General features: G+C 46.0%; 1 protein-coding gene across 1 annotated transcript in view; it reads left to right on the forward strand.

Moving 5' to 3' along the window:
• Positions 1-14,699, forward strand: part of LOC309572482 (uncharacterized protein) — a 31,606-nt gene extending 16,907 nt beyond the window's left edge. The window contains exons 2-15 of the mRNA XM_082280804.1: positions 162-3,705; positions 5,041-5,122; positions 5,489-5,553; positions 5,833-6,092; positions 7,001-7,161; positions 7,996-8,148; positions 8,794-8,923; positions 9,870-9,944; positions 10,752-10,841; positions 11,149-11,303; positions 11,979-12,140; positions 12,523-12,593; positions 12,923-13,027; positions 13,234-14,699. Of these exons, the coding sequence (XP_082136930.1) occupies positions 162-3,705; positions 5,041-5,122; positions 5,489-5,553; positions 5,833-6,092; positions 7,001-7,161; positions 7,996-8,148; positions 8,794-8,923; positions 9,870-9,944; positions 10,752-10,841; positions 11,149-11,303; positions 11,979-12,140; positions 12,523-12,593; positions 12,923-13,027; positions 13,234-13,388 (5,208 nt within the window). The 3' untranslated portion in view covers positions 13,389-14,699. The remainder of the gene's footprint in view (positions 1-161; positions 3,706-5,040; positions 5,123-5,488; positions 5,554-5,832; positions 6,093-7,000; positions 7,162-7,995; positions 8,149-8,793; positions 8,924-9,869; positions 9,945-10,751; positions 10,842-11,148; positions 11,304-11,978; positions 12,141-12,522; positions 12,594-12,922; positions 13,028-13,233) is intronic.
• The last annotated feature ends 2,674 nt before the right edge of the window (positions 14,700-17,373 follow it).

Here is a 17,373-nt window from a genome sequence, read left to right on the forward strand (position 1 = left end):
TTTGCCTATTCTTAGTCTTTGTGTTTGTTTCCCAGCTCTTATCACCCACTAGGTATGTGGTGTTGGTTTTGTTTTTGGTTTTTACCAGCTGCAGTAGAAGCAGTGAATTAGATCCATTGTATCATTGTGAAGTAGTAACAGAAAAATGCATTTTTCTTCAGCAGGATGTGTCACTGATGGAGTCTGAAGAAACCAGTGAGGGAGGTACCACTCCCCCACGAGCCAGCAGCACCACTGGGGAAGCCTGGGATTCTTCAGCCGTGGAAGGAGAGCATCATGCCCCTCACACAGCAGCCGAAATGAGCACCTGTCCATGTAACTCTGCAAAGGGAGCAGAGCTCAGCACGCCCAAGGACTGCCTTGCTGCTCCAGGGAAAGCAGCAGAGATGCTGGGCAGACCCTCTAACTCTATGCAAAAAGTGCCAGCAGGACTGGAACAAGGCCAAGGGGATACAGAGCCTCAAAAGGGACTCTCAGAATTGGAAGGAGAAATGCTTTTAGAGGAGGGTGGACTGGATTATTCTCTGAAACTTAGGCAATTGGAACTGGTTGACCTGGAAAGCAACCAGGACCCTTCCTCTCACAGCAGAGTCCAGGACGAGCCAGTCCCTGGCAGCCCCATCCTGCAGGCTATGAACCTCAACACTGTGTTTCCTCAGTGCCAGGCAGAACTGGCTTTTCATGGCTCAGACCCTCAGGCCCAGCAAACAAAATCCCCTTTGGCTGATGCCATTTCCTCTCAGAGAGAGACACCCAAGTGCTTTTTGGTCTGTAAAACTGTTTCAGAAGGGCATTATAAGGCTGAACCCTTTCTGGATAACATCTCTAAGGATTCTTTGCAGGAGGTTGATGCTGGTGCAGAGAAGGAGCAAAGCACCCAAAAGGTGGCACCAGCACCTGATGAGCAGCCTACCTCAGAGGGGGCTGTAGAAGACACAGCTAAACCTTACACTTCTGAAGATGTTCAGGAAAGCTTAAGAGCACCTCAGGGTTTGGAAGAGAATACAGACTCTTCCCATCAGTTGCCTTCCACCTTAAGACGTGACAGCCAATTGAGTTCACTACAAGCAGAAGGAAACACCCGAGCTGGTGAAACAGGGAATACCAGCACGGTCAAAGACCGGGGAATGGTTCCTAAAGAGAACTCATCTGCTTCCAAATGCCTTCATCTAGAAGATGATCACAGAAAAACTGAGGGCAGACCTGCCCCTTCAGCAGAGAGTGCTTTCCAAGGAAAGAGTACTGATAAAAGGACAGAGGAAGTGAATGCTTCACAGCATAAGGAGCCAGCTCAGGAGGAGGCAGTGTCTGAACTTCAGCAGGAAGAGGAGGAGGAAGAGTGCAAAGAGCAGAATCTGCCAGAAGGCGGCAAACCTTTGGAGCTTAAAGGTCAGAAAAACAAGGAACAAAAGGAGCACGAGCAACTGCAGAGGGAAGAGCTCAGACTGGAGGAAGAGCTCAAACTAGAGGCTCTATCATCAGCTTTTGGGCCAGAGATACTTTCTGTTCCCAGGCATACTGTGGATGTGTGTGGTTTGGAGTATGCTTCATTGCCTGAGCAAACAGGATCAGCATTTCCTCCTGGGGAACCCGTCTCTGTGGATCAGCATCCTGGTGAGGACGTGCTGCTGAAAGCCAGTGTCACAGAAGCAGGTTCTGGATGTCAGCCACCTGCTGTCGGCCCTCTGCCCTCAAATCACCTGAAGCCAGGGGGGGAAACTCCGCACATGTGCCATGTCTCTGACCAGGCAGAAGACCTGGAGGACTCTGGCCGCTTTTCCATCGGTGGTCAGGATATTGGAGAAGCTCATTGGGATGATAAGACACGACTGGGCAGGGAGAATGAGCACAGTGATGGTCATGGAAAAGCTGTCCAGAGGTTTGATAAAAGAGAGGCACCACTCTGTGGAAGGGTGACAGCACCTTTCAGCTCAGAGAACCCAGAGGTTCCTCTTCCAGCACACCCTTCCTCTGGTACCAGTAACTTGGAGCCACCTGATCCCATAGATCTTCATCCCATTACAGGAAAAGCTGAGCTTTGGAACTTCATTCCAGCTTCCCCCTCAGAGCTCACCTCAGCAGCGTCAGCATCTGTCTCAGAGCAGGAGGGTGCCAGAACAGCCTCTGTGACCCCCGAGCACTGTCCTGGCACCCTCCTGAATGAGCTGCCAGACTCTGCAGGAAAGCCACCCAACCAAGCTGCTCCTGCACAAGGGTGGGACCCAACACCAGCAGAAACTGCTGTTGTAAGGACAGATGGAGGGGAGGCCAAGACTTCCCATGAGCTCCTTACTTCTGAGGAAGGCTTTCATGAGGACCTTAGTGGCCCAAATTCTTTCTCTGTGATGTACACAAGCTCCCTTCCTCTACAAGGGAGCCTTCCTGGGGATAGGCGGTCTGTGGCTAGTATTGCAGGGCCTCTGGAACCATCCCAAACACCAGGAAGGACTTCTACTCCCCTGAGCCACCCAGAGACAATTCAGCAAAACTCCCCCGAAAAAAGTGCCATTATCCAAGGAAAAGAAACGGGAACAAATGTGGATCATAAAGCACAACAAGTGCCTTTATTTGCTGAGCCTGACTGCAGTTTCTTCCAAAAAGAGCCTGGATCCAGAATTTCCAGTGTCCTGAGCACCCTAACTTGGCCCTCTGAAGACAATACGGTCCTTGCTGAGAACCAGCAAGGACAACCTCTGTCCCCTGTGTCCCACTCAAGCCTACCTCTGGTGTCTGAGCCTGATGCCAAACAGCTTCGTCATCCTTCTTCCCATGTCCAAAGGCCCAGTCAACCTCAGGCCCCTGCACTCCATGCAAATCACCTTGTTCCACCTCCAGCCCTCGAAGGTTACCAGCCACTGGCCCCTAGACTACACTCCAGGCCCCCCCCCAGCTCTGGAATGGATGATGATAAGCTGGGAGCCATTCACCCTGCTCTAAGCCATCCTCTCCGGACTGCCACCTCTGCATCCGATTCCAACTCTGTGGCCTCTGTTTCTGATGGAGAAAGTCTAGCAGAGAGAGATGACCTTGTTCCAGTAAGTGGAGAGTGGGATCTCGGTGACTCAGGTCCCCATGATACAGAGACTTCTGATGACTCAGGGGTCAGTTTGCTGACCAAAAGTTTTTCAGCTCTTGGAAGTGAAATGTTGGTTGGCTGCTCTGACACCAACCCTGAAACAGCGGATCACCACATGGATATAGAGAGTGGAAAATCCTCACCTGACCACCCTTCTTGGCCCTCATTGGAAGGCTTGATAACATCCCCAGACTCCAAGAGCAGAGACTCTGCACAGCTCCTTCCAATGCTTGCATTCACCAATCCAATCCATTTCTTCCAGCTCAGCCCTCCATCGCCGCCGACCACCAGAACAACCTGCCAGGATGAGGAGCTGCGATGGGAGCAGCCTGCAGGCAGCTTTGGTGCGGACAGAAAGAACATCCAGGCTCCACTGGCAGTCACAGAGAAAACAGAAGGTGAGAGGAGGGTCAGACAAAGGCTGGAAGGAGAACACCAGCCAAAGGAAGAAATGGCCAAACATGCACCCTTGGGAAAATCATCAAGTTGGCCAGACAAAAAAAATATTGGGGTAGCTGTGCAGGAGCCAACAGCCAATCAAGAAAACCCAATTAAAAGCCGAGTAAAAACCAAGGACTGGCACCGTCAGGGCCTGAAGAGGATGTCAGTACCACCGGACATCTTGCAGCGTGAGTCCTCTCTTCCATTTCCCTTCTTCCTTCCCCCCTCCAATTTGGTGCAGTTATCAAAAAGTAGGATTAAATTAAATAGACAATGTGATGGAGAGGCATGAGAGCTGAGAGCTTAGCATGGCTCTTGTGCCTTTCTGGTGATATTACTTGCTCCAGCCCTCTTCTATCCTGCCCTAAGCTTCCCTTTCCAGCTGTCCCCTCCCTCCTCTCTGCTGCCCTGTGCATCCTTGAGTAGGGATGCATGCTGGGGCTCAGTCCCCCCCATTCCACATTAATACCTGCAACAATAAACTTATTTCATGGATCCCTGAGGCAGTAAGGAAGAACCATGCACACATGCTCAGTAGCCCATATCTCTTACCACTTGTTTATTTGCTGCCTCCCCTTATTTTGCAACTGGCACTTTTAGGTTCCCACTTGACCTTCTAAAAAAGATGAGCACAGGATTTGAGAGTACAGATAAGAATGCAAATTTGTCAAACCCAAGGTCCCAGCTTGCACAGAAGTCAAATCACTGATGTCACAAGTTGAAAACATGCATCTTCTGTAACACAGCTCATTCAGCAGTACTTGCTGTCAGGATGTATGTCTGTTCTTTACTATATCTTACATGTACTTTAAATAATTGCTTCTTTTCAGCTCTTACTTTACTTTGAAGCTCTGCAACATGCTGGATTTTTGGCACAGAGGAAAAGGAGGGGTTGTGGAGGGGTGTAAAAGGTTTAGCAGAACTTGAATCAAGATTTGTTCATATATTTGACCTGTAAATTCTTGGTTCCAAATTTTAAAACATTAAAGGCAACAGAACTGTCTTTCCCCTTACCCATAACTGCAGCTCAGTCTTTGGGCTTTCATCCTTTTTCTGCTTCCAGTTATTTCAGATTTAGAATTTCATCACACCTTATTTGATTAAATCCCTCACAAACCAAAAGGCAAAACTACGCTTTCCCAATTTTTACACTTTTGCTCCCCTGATCTCCTGATGCCTGGCCCAAGTAGCTGAAAGTGTAAGGACTGCACCAAAAAGGGCACGTAGGCAGTACACACTGGAGAGGGAAGCTCTTAGAGTTATTGTCGTTCCCTAAAATGTCAGCCTTTTTCTTTGTGTGAAAAATAAATGTGGCTAACAGATGTAAATTGTAAGTAATGTCAAGGATTATTAAAACTAGAATGTTTCTGACCCAGAAATAAATGTCATGAGGGCACCTGTACTCCAACTCAAGACTGCCCCTTAGGTGGCGTATAGGTAAGTGGTATCTGTGTATCATTTGGATTGTAGCTTGACTCTAAAAATGGACTGATGTGTTTACTTTCCAATTGTCTTCTATGCAGAGGTTTCTTCTGTTCCTTCAGAGGAAGAAGCTCCCAAGGCACACAGGGAACCACCAGTCAGCTCAGAAACAGTTATAATGCGGTGAGTCTTTCAAAGACCCTGAGAATTTGCCCTGACCTCTGTGCAGCACAGACACCTCCATTGTTTCTGAGTTACCAAAGATGATGATAAGGAGTGGCAAATTATAATTAAATGCCCTAGGCCTGTGTTTCAGTCTCTGCTCTCTTGAAGAGGACCCTACTGTAACAGAGGTATTTCTGTGCCTTCAGGACAGCCTCTCCATTAAGCCAAACTTTGCCCTTTGTCAAGTAAAGCTTGTGGAGCTTGAGCTTGTTGAAAAAGGAGAGGTCCCTGGTGTGACAGAGCAGTTCCTAAGGTTTCGATGAACCATTTCTGGTGCTGTGCCCTTCGTTCACTCTGTGTTTTGAAATCCTTATTCCCTGGCAGAGAGAAGAAACCTGCAGACACAACGGAGAACTTCAAGCGCCGGCACTCCAAACTGATCAACTCCTGTAAGTGCCTCCTGCCTGGGGTGTGTGGCAGCCCCCTCTCCCCGCTCCTCTCTGACCCTTGCAGTGAGCACAAAGGAGAGGGACTCCTGTCACATGGTGGTAGTGAGGATGGAGTGTTAGAGAGCAGGGAGAGCAGCTGGAGCCCTGCAGTACACTTGGGCAGCTGAGGAGCTTTGCCTGAATTTGGCTGTTCCAATCCAGGGCAGAGTTTTCTCCAGGTTGAAGCAGAGGGTGAGTTGCTACTACAGAAAAGATAAATGTATGTGTCTTTCTTCACAGCAAGACTGCTGTATCAGGAGTACAGTGATGTGGTTCTGAACAAGGCCATCCAAAGCCAGAAGAGAGTGGATTATCCAGAGGATATAGAGTCAAGTTTCCCAAGTTCCCCGAGGCTACGGAGGAAAGTGCTGTCTCCCCAGGACTCATATTTGCAACGTCTGTCAGTCTCATCTAATGCATCCCTCTGGCAGGACATTCCCATGATACGGGGCAGCAGAATGCTGCTCAACATGTCCCGTGAGGAGCAGAGGCTGCAAGAGGTAAGGGACAGATGTGACACAGTAAATGGGTGGTCTGTGGTCAAGAAAGTGTGTCTGGAAGTGGGGTTAAAGCAGAGAGCAAGAACTGATGTGGGAATGCAGGTGGTTGAAGCAGAGGTCACCTCTACCCCTGAAAGCAGCATGGGGTATGAAGTAGAGCAGTGCTGAAGCGCTGAGTTTTAGAGAAAAGCAGCACTGAAGGACAGACTCTGCACCGTATCAGTAACTCCATGAAAACAGGCATAGGGAAAAGGAGGAACAAGATAAAGTGTTATGAGTATGCTCAATGAAAAAGGGAGTATAAAAGTAGAAGACTTGCAGCATTCTCCCACACATAAGCTTGTGAGAGATGCTAATAAAACCACAGTAAATTGTATTTTCTGTGGTAGAATGTGCTAAACTCACACAGATTGACCTGTGTGAGTTTAGCAAATTGACCTGTGTGAGCTGCAGGGCTGAGAGGAGACAGGGAGATGCATGGATTCAGCACAATGGCACAGAGAAACTGGGTAAGGAAAATGAGAGGATCTGAGAAGTGGACAGGAGGACCCAGAGAAAGGTGAAAACAGCAGCATGGGAAACATGATGAAGGAGAAAAAGGTGCATGGTGCAGATGCTGGACTTTATGGGAGCTTGTAAAATGGGGAGCCTTGTGAAAGGTGTTGAGAGGAAATAAAAAGTAAAATGAGAGCAAGTAGCTGTTTTTAAGTCATATCACAAGTCCGTTTTCTAAAGAAAGTCTGTAATAGCATGCTTCCCTTCATTTCTAAAGCCTCTCTTCTGTAATTACACCCTACTTGCATCATGTGCTGGGAGGTTTTCCTGCTTTGCCCTGTCTCCTCTCCGTAAGATTTCTCACAGACTCGTGCAGTGTGCTGATGCTGTGCTGCCTTGTTTTCTCTCTCAAGGCCAAGTTTGAGTTGATAATATCTGAGGCGTCCTACCTGCGCAGTTTGAACGTGGCAGTGGATCACTTCCAGCGCTCGGCAGAGCTCCAGGCGATGCTCACCAACCAGGAGCGCCAGTGGCTCTTCTCCCGCCTCTCCGATGTGCGCGATGTCAGTGCCAGGTGAGACGCGGCCCTTTGCTTCCAGGACTGACAGGAGCATTTCTCACTACTCTTCTGCGTGCTCGCTGTTCAAGGCAGATGCAGCACTTAGTGATGGCACACCAACACTGCCTGGAAAGGAATATTTGCCTTTTTAGGTGACAGGGCAATGTAAATTTTGGTGTTAAATCCCAGATATTATGGCTCAGTTGTGCACAGAGCTCATTGCAGGGGATCAAAATGTTCCAAATGGTAATGTAGCCTTGTGCTGCTGCTTTCAACTACAATTAAACTTGACTAACTAGATGCCAACCCAAACCAGCTCCTGCCAAATACAAGACAAAAGGGGCAACTGCATGAGCCCTGACAAAAAGGGGCGGGGGGGGGGGAGGGAAAAAAAGTAAGTTACAACCATCATTTGACAAAAACTAATGTGAATCGTTAGAGCATAAGTCATGAAACGTGGACATGACCCCACATGCAAGGAATCCTATATGTGTTGTAGGATTCTGTTCTGCTTTTCCTCCTGCAAGGCTTGGCTACATAAATCACTAAGCTGGTAAGGTTTGCTGCTACCTTTTCCATTTATACCAGCGGGATTGTTCTGGTGAGGTCTTAGTTCCCAGCTGTTTCCTGACCATGCCTGTAGAAGCGTGACCTCTCAAGAATAGAGGTCTTTTGCCTCTGCTTTTTCCTTGCTGACACCAAGCCCTAAATTGTTATTGTCCAGACATTACACTCTCTCTAGAAATAAAGATCTGTCTTGTGCTTATCTGTGGGCTGTCACAGTTTTAGAAGACTAAATGACACTGATATTTCCCTCTTCTTTTATGGCACCACATCCATGTGCTGCAGTTTCCTCTTTGACTTGGAGGAGAAATTTGAAGAGGACATGTTCAACTTCCATGTGTGTGACGTGGCTCTGAAACACGCCCCTGATTTCCGCCGGGTGTATCTGCCATATGTGACAAACCAGACATACCAGGAGCAAACCTTCCAGAGGTTACTGTAAGTTTTTCTCATTTGTTACACCCTTTTCCCTCATACTTCCTTGAATATTGACCCTTTCAAACAATGGGGAATGCTGCAGGAATTGGCTGTTAAGCAGTGTTCTCGCTACGCTGCCAGAATAACCTTCCTCAGTTCAGTGGCATTTGGGACAGCAGGACAGAGTTCCTTCAGGCTTCTCTCCCTTAGTGTTGGAGAGGAAAAGAACACTTAATATCTAATCTTGTTGCAGACTGTTCTCTGTCTGCCCTCTACTGAAGAGAGCAAAAATGACTGTGCTGGAAGGTGGTTTTTCAGGCCACCAAGAACCAGAGTGCAAACCACCACAAAACCACCACCATGTCCCCATGAGAGGAGCATTACTGACAGAGGGAGTTGAAATGTAGATGTTACTTCTGGCTTTTACTCCAGAGGGCTGTGGAAAGAGGAGAGAGATCATAACAGCTGTACTGCCATCCTGTAGCTGTTAGAAACCCATATTTGCTCTTCAGCAGCAGAGTGGTGCAGTTTCTTGACACCTCTTGCCCCAGGGACAAAACCTGACTGTTGGGAGTACTCCAACATTCCCTGAAATCTGATACTAGGAAGGTTATTTATTTACTTTGATGCCTGGATGTCTTTTTTTTTCCTTTGCCACTCCCACAGAAATGGAAATGCAGGGTTCCAGCAAGTCCTGGAGAGACTGGAAAGTGATCCACTATGCCAGCGCCTCTCACTTAAATCCTTCCTCATCCTCCCCTTTCAGCGCATCACTCGACTCAAGCTCCTCCTACAGGTAACTGTGGTGATTCTCTGCTTTCCCTCAAGTTTCCCTCAAGCTGTGTCTAGGAGCAGCTGAGGGAGCTAGGGGGGCTCAGCCTGGAGAAGAGGAGGCTCAGGGGGAACCTTCGTGCTCTGCACAACTCCCTGATAGGAGGGGGCAGGTGGGGGGGGTGTCAGGCTCTGCTCCCAGGGAACAGAGACAGGACAGGAGGAAACGGCCTCAAGTTGTGCAGGGGAGGTTCTGGTTGGACATCATGAAGAATTTCTTCCCACAAGGGGTTGGCAGGCATTGGAATGGGCTGCCCAGGGACATGATGGAGTACCCATCCCTGGAGGTGTGCAGGAAATGATGGATGTGGCACTGCGTGAGGCAATGCTGTTTGTGAATCATTTAGGGCTTTGTTGTCACACTACTTTAATTCTACTCCAATAAAGAACTTATGGAGTCTTCTCAGAGCATGCTGATTTACATTTTATTGAACTTTTTGACTTCCTGCTAGGAGAAGAAAGCAAGGTTCCTTGGCTGCCCTCTGGAAGGCAGCCTGTATCTACTCTTTGCCTGCGATGTTGACTAATAAGAAACCTTCCAGACAGGGAACCAGCCAGTCCTTAATGAATTAATTTTGAGCTCTTTCTATGAAATTCTTCTTTTTGATTATTTGAGCCTCTTTTTAATAGGAGAAAAGGACAATTCTATTCTGTTCATAAACCCATTTATGTTTTAGCTAGTGGTTGCTTCCTATGCCATGTAACTTCTATGTGATAATTAATACAATTTTGATTTTCAAGAATGTCCTAATCAGTGTAACTTATCAGTGACATTCTGCATCTCAAATTTTTGGCCTTGTTGTCTCCACATGTCATCATCTACTTCTGTTTTATTATTTCTCCTACTCTTCAGTGGTGGTGGTGTCCACCTTTCCCTCTTTGCATCATGAAAATCATCTTTTCTCATGCAGAATATCCTGAAAAGAACTGGGCCTGGGTCTGAGGAGGAAGTGCAAGCAACGCAGGCCTATGATGCACTTGAAAAGGTAAAGCTGCCAATCCTTTCTGCAGCCTCACCTTTGTCTCTAATTAATCATCAATTCCCACCCTTGCCCCTGCAAGAAAATCTTGCTTTATAAAACCCCACAGCATTACTCTATTGCTTCCCTTCCTCTTATCCTGTTTATTATAGAGGCAAGGTTTGAAGTTTTCTGGGACAAATTGCTACCTAAAATTTGTACAGCCTCATAAGGTGGATTGTTCTGTCTAGTGATGATTGGACCTTCCAAAGGAAGGCCACCAGGATGGTGAAGGGCCTGGAGGTGAAGACACAAAAGGAGTGGCTGATGTCACTTGGTCTGTTCATATGGAGGAGACTGAGGCCCAAGCTCACAGCAGTTCTGCAGCTTCCTCACAAGGAGGAGCAGGCACTGATCTCTGCTCTCTGTGACCAAGGACAGGACCCAGGGAATGGCTGGAGCTGTGTCAGGGTGGGTTAGGTTGGATATCAGGAAAAGGTTCTTCCCCCAGAGGGTGGTGGGGCACTGAACAGGCTCCCCGGGGAATGGGCACGGCCCCAAGGCTGCCAGAGCTCCAGGAGCATTTGGACACCGCTCTCAGGGATGCACAGGGTGGGATTGTTGGGGTGTCTGCACAGGGCCGGGAGCTGGACTCAATGATCCTTTTGGGTCCCTTCCAACTCAGAATATTCTCTGATTGTAATACATACTTTTTTTGCAGGAGAATGCCTAAGGAATTGTAACTTATGCTGACTCCTGAGGGGCTCCTAGGAGTACTACTGATGCCACCAGGCAGTTCTGCTCCCACCTCACTGATCATGTTTTCCTCTGCAGCTCATCAAGGACTGCAATGAGAATGTCCAGCGCATGAAGAGCACTGAAGAGCTGATCTACCTCAGCCAGAAGATTGAATTTGAGTGTAAGGTGAGCTCATCCATTCCCTCTAGCCTAATGTATTTTCTGTCTTTCCCCACAAAGCCACTTTTTGTTCTCTCCTCTCCAATATACACAGAGCTGCTGAATCAGAACATCATCCACAGGCCAGCTCTTCATCAGTGCTTCCCTTGCCCAATCATTCATGCCACCCTTCACATGAAGGTGCCTACCATAGCTTACACCTCTCCAGCTGGAGAACTGAAAGCACAGATCCTCTAGAGAAAGGCAAAAATGCAAATCCCAAACTCAGAGGGACTCATTTTCTTGTGCATAAATACTTACTTTTGCCTTGCAGATATTCCCGCTCATCTCACAGTCAAGGCGACTTGTGAAGTGTGGCGAGTTGACAGCACTGGACTTCAACAACCTGAGTCCAAAATGGAAAGTCACCACCCGGCCCATCTACCTGCACCTTTTCAATGACTGTCTGCTCCTGTCTCGGCCCAAGGAGTGAGTGCTTCAACTCAATTCTTGCTGCCCCTTCTAAAATACCTGTCTCTTTCGGGGTCTGTGCTTTGGTGACAGAGTCCTTTCCCTCTGCCTGCCAGCAAGTGGCAGCCTTTATCAAGTCACTCTTCTGTCCTGACCTGAAGTGAGTATCATGCAAGTATGTGGAAATTGATAGTCCAAACTCTTCATTACGTATCATAATATAGAAAGACATCTTGTGGTCCCTAGTACAACACTTCTATTCTGCCTTTGCATCTCTACAATGTGAAACATTGAACAATAACCATTTATTCTACTTTTACTTGGTAAATAATTTCTTCCTAAAGCACACTATGAGGACTAGTGAATGTGCAAATCACTGGTTTGTCAAGAGAGTTGTTGGTTGGTTTGTGTTGGGGTTTTAGGGGTGGTGGGTTTGTTTTTAAGATGTAAGCTACCAAATAAAATTCTGACAGGACAGAGATTAGTATTTCTAGCCTTTTCATTAAATTCCTTCTCTCTCTTCTCTGGCCTTCTGAGACTTCTAACAAGAGCACTGCTTAGGATGTCTGAAGCAGATGAAGTCTCATCAAAAGCTTTTTGCTTTCCTGACATCAGCAGACAACATGGACTCACTTTGTAACCATCATCACCTTAAAACTCACACCTTGTTTTGTTCCTCCTCTTCACCTGCAGGGGTGGACGTTTTGTTGTGTTTGACCACGCTGCTTTTTCGGATGTGCGTGGGGAGAAGTGCGAGATGAAACTCCATGGGGCAAACAAAAACCTCTTCCGTCTCTTCCTGCTTCAGAATTACCAGGGAAAGAGAGTGGAGTTCTTGTTTCGGACAGAGACACAGTAAGAGCTCAAGTTTACCCTTGGTATATCCTGTTACCACAACCAGACACCTTCTAGGAACCTGATGGTCGTCCCTCAGCTAACTCAAATGCTGAAATGCCAAATGCAGCTGCTGAGCAGAAGTCTTGAAAAACATCCTCTTGCTGTAACTATTTCCTTGTGAACCACCTTCCTCCTCTCTCATCATAGCTGCTCATACAATACTACCACATTATGTCATACCATCAGTCTCCAAAAATGGGAATTTTTGCCTTTTCTCACCTCCTTTCTCTGCTTCCCTTTGTGTGAGCAAACACCCCCACACCCCATCCCACCTCATTTCAGTCACCAGACTGCTGTCCCTCGCACTGAATGCTGACACCTATCCTGTGCTGTTTTCCAGCAGTGAGAAGCTGAGGTGGATCTCTGCTTTGGCTCCTCCACGGGGAGAACTGGATCTCCTGGAATGCCCTGGTGAGACTGCTCTGCTGCTGCAGCAATGGGGGTGGGCTGGCTCACAGGAGTCACAGGCACTGTGAGCTGGGACACCCCAGAATGATTCCAAGGCAGAATACTCTGGGTTTTGTAGATAAAGAAGATAATCGTGGGCTTTCCCTCAGTGCCAGGTTCTGCCAGTTATTTTACCTATTTTAACTCCTCGTTTAGATGAAGACCTGTAGTGTCCCTTCCAGTTCTCTGCTTTTTATTTGGGCAGCTCCTTAGTCTCCAGCTCCTCTGCAGCTGATGCCCACAGGTTTACTGTTGTTTTCCAGTATATCAGTGTGATCTTTCCTCCTCTTCAGATGCACCACAGGTTCAGTGCATAAAGACTTACAAGGCTCGGGAAAACGATGAGCTGGCTTTGGAGAAGGCAGATATCATCATGGTTATGCAGTACAGCAATGATGGTGAGTAGAATGAACAATGCCTGTCTTAAACTGTTGGATTGAGAGGACAAAGGGATTCTTCATCTTCTTTAGGACACTTTATGTGGAAGCTGATAGGGGATCTTTTCCTTTGCTCTTAGGGTCTTTTTGGAGGGGGCTTTTTTTTGGGAAACAATGAAAAAACCACATGACTTTTGTTTCATCTTGTGCTTTTCCCCACACCACAGGGTGGATGGAAGGAGTAAAACTCTCAGACCGGGAGAGAGGCTGGTTCCCCTCAGAATATGTGGAAAACATCTCCAGCAAACACCTGCGGCAGAAGAACCTGAAGGAGGAGCAACGGGTGAAGAATGCCAAGCAGCAGGTCTTCTGCAGGAAATAAGATTCTGTTTGGACCTGTACAGTCTCCCTACCATGGGGAAACCACGGCTTTTCTATCGTGCCTCAGAAGAAATGCCTCTGCGAAGAGGATAATACACAGCACTTTGACAGGACCAGGTGCTTTTTGCCAAAGAAAGCGGGAATTCAATCAGGAAAATCTTCCTCTGTGTCAGCAGGACTACAGCAGCAAGAGGAGGAATAAAGGTTGCATGTATTGCTTGCTTTGTGGTAGTAGGGAGGGACAAATCAGACAGAAGTCTGGGGTCTGGACTTCTGCAAACATATTCCTGGTTTTGCCACTGACAAGTTGCGGGACCTTATGCAAGTCACTTCAGAGTTCTGCCTCAGTTTTGCCATCTGCAAAATGGGGGTAAACTTACCTACCTCACCGCATGTTGTGAGGCTAAATTCACTAGTATTAGCAGACTGAGAGCTTCGAGTTCCTGAGAAGGAAGGTGCTAAGTGCAAAGCACAACAGAGCTGAGGAGAATGTTCTGTTTGAATATCCTCTGGATACCTTCATGGCATTGATCTCCATAGTGTAATTTCCATTTAGAGCAATTTACATATTAGATCATGCAAGTCTACTGGGGTCTAAATAGGCAAATATTCCATTGTACCCAAAATCCACGGAATTATCCACTGTACAAAATCCACCGGAATTAAGGAAAGTTTTCAGAAGCCACTGTGATGATTTCCCCCACATAAGAGGTATCATGCTGAGGAATCTGCTTCACAAAGGTCACCTCTCTTCTGAACAAGCATCCTATTAAGCCATCTGAACTGATCCTTTTCTGCCTCCCCCTGGAAGTAGATCAGTGACTTTTGACAAAGATTTGTATTTTGTGTTGGTACATGCCCCGTACAAAATAACCAGGACTAGGCAAATGCAATGAAGTGGCACTTTCCTGCTGCTCTTACTCTGATTGCTGATGTGGTATTGCATGCACCATTTTGCACACTTACGGAGAACACTGAGATATTTAGCCACTGTAGATAAAGTCAAAATATGCACCAGGGTCTTTGTTCTTTTTTAGAACTCTCTGGTTTTTAAGTTCAGTTTACATGCATTTGTGCAGAACCTGTCTTTTTGAGGATTGCCTTCAACTGTAAAATACTGTTTCTGTGTTAAAGTGTTCAGCTCAGTCAATGCAAGATCAAGTTTAAGAATCAATTACACCAAAGAAAGCCACGTGTAGCCTTCTTGCATTTAATATATTTGAAGAATTAGTTACTTTCGTATCTCCAGCTTTCTGGCTCTGTAACATTCTGCCTTTAAATCCCATTTACATTGTATCTAGATTAGCTTATTGCAGCCTATTTATATCAATAATTTTAGCTGGATTAAAAGAAAAAAAGAGTTGCTTTTAGTCCTAATAAACTCATGCACTTCTCCAGTTAAAATAAAAAACTCTGCTTTCCTCGTTACTTAGGTTTTCCTCTCAAATGTAAGTAATTTAATTTACTGAATATACATGCAGTATTTTTTTTGCTTTCCTTTAACCTTCCTTTTGAACTTTCCTTTCTGAGTGACTGGTAAGTACAATGAGCTCCTTAGGGAGAGGCAGTGAGGAAAGTTTGGTTTATCTTCATACGTTAAGGTTCTTCAGTGTTATCCCCAGCCCTGGAGAGCTGATGCTGCAGGTTCCACAGCAGTGTTAGTCATCCATAACTCAAGGTAAACTGAAGGGATGAACTACAGAAAATGGGAGTGCAGCCCACTAGAGCAGAAAGACAGGACCCAGTTATTCAACTTTTAATCTATGGTCGATAACAATCTGCTAACACCCTTTTTCCCCTGGAAGAACTGAAGCTGGTCCTGAGCTAAGAGCCACAGCAAAGCCTTACCTCAGACTCACACAAGAAGGGTTATAATCCTCCACAAGACCCAGAATGTTCAGATATTCCAAGTGCCTGCTTGTCCCAGGCTGTCATGAATTTATGCAGTTCCCAAGTCCCCAGGATTCTCAATGTCTCAGCTGGGACACACAGTACTGCCATGGGATCAATTTAGCATGTCTGTGTAAGGTCATCTCACACAGGCACTCGAGGCATCCCACATCCACTTCAGCTTCATCCAGGAGGAGCCAGCCATACATATTCCCATTCTAAATCAGAAGTCATCTGGACATCATTCAACACCTGAACTCAAGAGTTCTTTACTCTTTCAACTTCTGCTCTCAAAAGCAAGCAGGCAGATTGGTCATTAGAGCCTCCCAAGGTGGTTTCTGTGTTACATTCCGTATGTTGTTAAAATTCCAGTTGACATAGGAAACTTCAAGGGTACTGTTGTCATGATTGACAGCACTTCTATGCTCTTTAACTAGTTGGGCCAAAGGTTAACTTGTCCCTGTCACAGGTACAGCCTGTATTTCCTGATGTCAGGCCTTTGTATGTTGAGGAGCATTTAAAGGTCAGCTTATGCCTCTAAGAACAAGTGCTTATACACTGAGTTACTTTGATTTCTTACACTTCAGATAGACCTCAACTTCTGGCTATTTAGTTAAACTTTTAGCCCCAGCACCATCCTGCCACCAAAATCCATAAACAAATCTGCACTGAAGTGCTTTTTGACATCTCTTTGATTTGTACAAGCTTATTCAAACTAGTACAATATCCCTGAAAACTGCACATTCACAATGCAGGAATCAAGTTAATGGAGTGCTTCCTGTGTGTCCTGTGACAGTCTTAATTATAAATCAGGATTTCTCCCTACATTATCTAATGTAGATAAGCTGATTTCCCAGAAAATCAGTATTAAACAGAAGCACAGGGTTTGTCATGCAAATCCCAACACTTACACTTTTCTACTGTTCCCAAAGACTCTGTGAGAGATGCCACTGTATCTTCCCCAGGAACCTGTGGAGACTGATACAAAGTGTATCTGGACAAAAGAAATTCAGGATTTCTACACTGAAAAAAGAAATCGTGAACAACAACCCTCATAGGGCAGTTACACTGATTTCTTTTTGTGACAAGGACAGCAATGAAGTACAAGTATGAGCTGCATTTAAAAAGTTTTGTGGAGAAGCTGAGAAAGTAATGGTGTATGTCTGAAAATCAATTTTTATGATTGCTGTCATTTTTCATATTTTTCATATAAAGTAGTTTAATATACATAAGTATATATGTAAGTGTATATAGTGTATATATATGTGTGTATATATATATATATATATATATATATATGACTCTAAAGAACCCCAAAACTCCCAGTGCTGGAGACCTGTGTTGGTCCCTCCTCAAGGAAAAGACACGAAAGCATTCTCCAGACTTCTTATTACTTTCACAAAAAAGGGTGACATTAGGACCAGAGTTCAGTAAATATACACAACCTTGCTCAGAAACAACTTTTAAAGCAGATAGCGATTTTTATATTGGCACTTTTTCTAATATTGAACAGGTCCCATCCCCTCCAAGCTCGCTTGTGTTTTGTCAGCTGACTGCTGTTAACAAATGCCATTTTAGCCCCAACTTCTTGCAGCTGATAGCTGAACCAGGTGCACTGTTAGACCAATTCTACTGCTCTAAAATGTTGGCACAGATGTTTCAGCTTACACTCGTTTAACCTGATGAAACGACTCTCAGGTGAAAGCATGTGTTGAAACAAGGCCTTAGAAGCTAAAAGTGAACCTTGAAATAAAGACAGGAGGTATGAGGAAACCCTCAGAACAGTGCCGTGCCAGCAATAAGATGGTGAGCCAATAAAGAGGAGCAGGATGAAGGATGTTCTATTTTGGTGCATGAGAACACAATTAAGTGAGTCTTATTCTTCATTCAAGCATTGCCTGCTCTGTTAGGAGCCTTCTTTTTACTGAGAATTGTTAAGCATCAAAAGGACACAAATTACAGCACCCAAAAATCAAGAAGTGCCATTTATTCCTTGCAACCCCCAGTTACTGGAGAACCAGAAGCTGCTGAACACATGCGGCACATGTTAAAAAACAAATGTCTTCCTGCAAGGCCATAGGAAGATCACAGAATCC

Source organism: Coloeus monedula (assembly GCF_965178545.1).
Source record: "Coloeus monedula genome assembly, chromosome: 4".
In the NCBI taxonomy this organism is placed as follows: domain Eukaryota; kingdom Metazoa; phylum Chordata; class Aves; order Passeriformes; family Corvidae; genus Coloeus; species Coloeus monedula.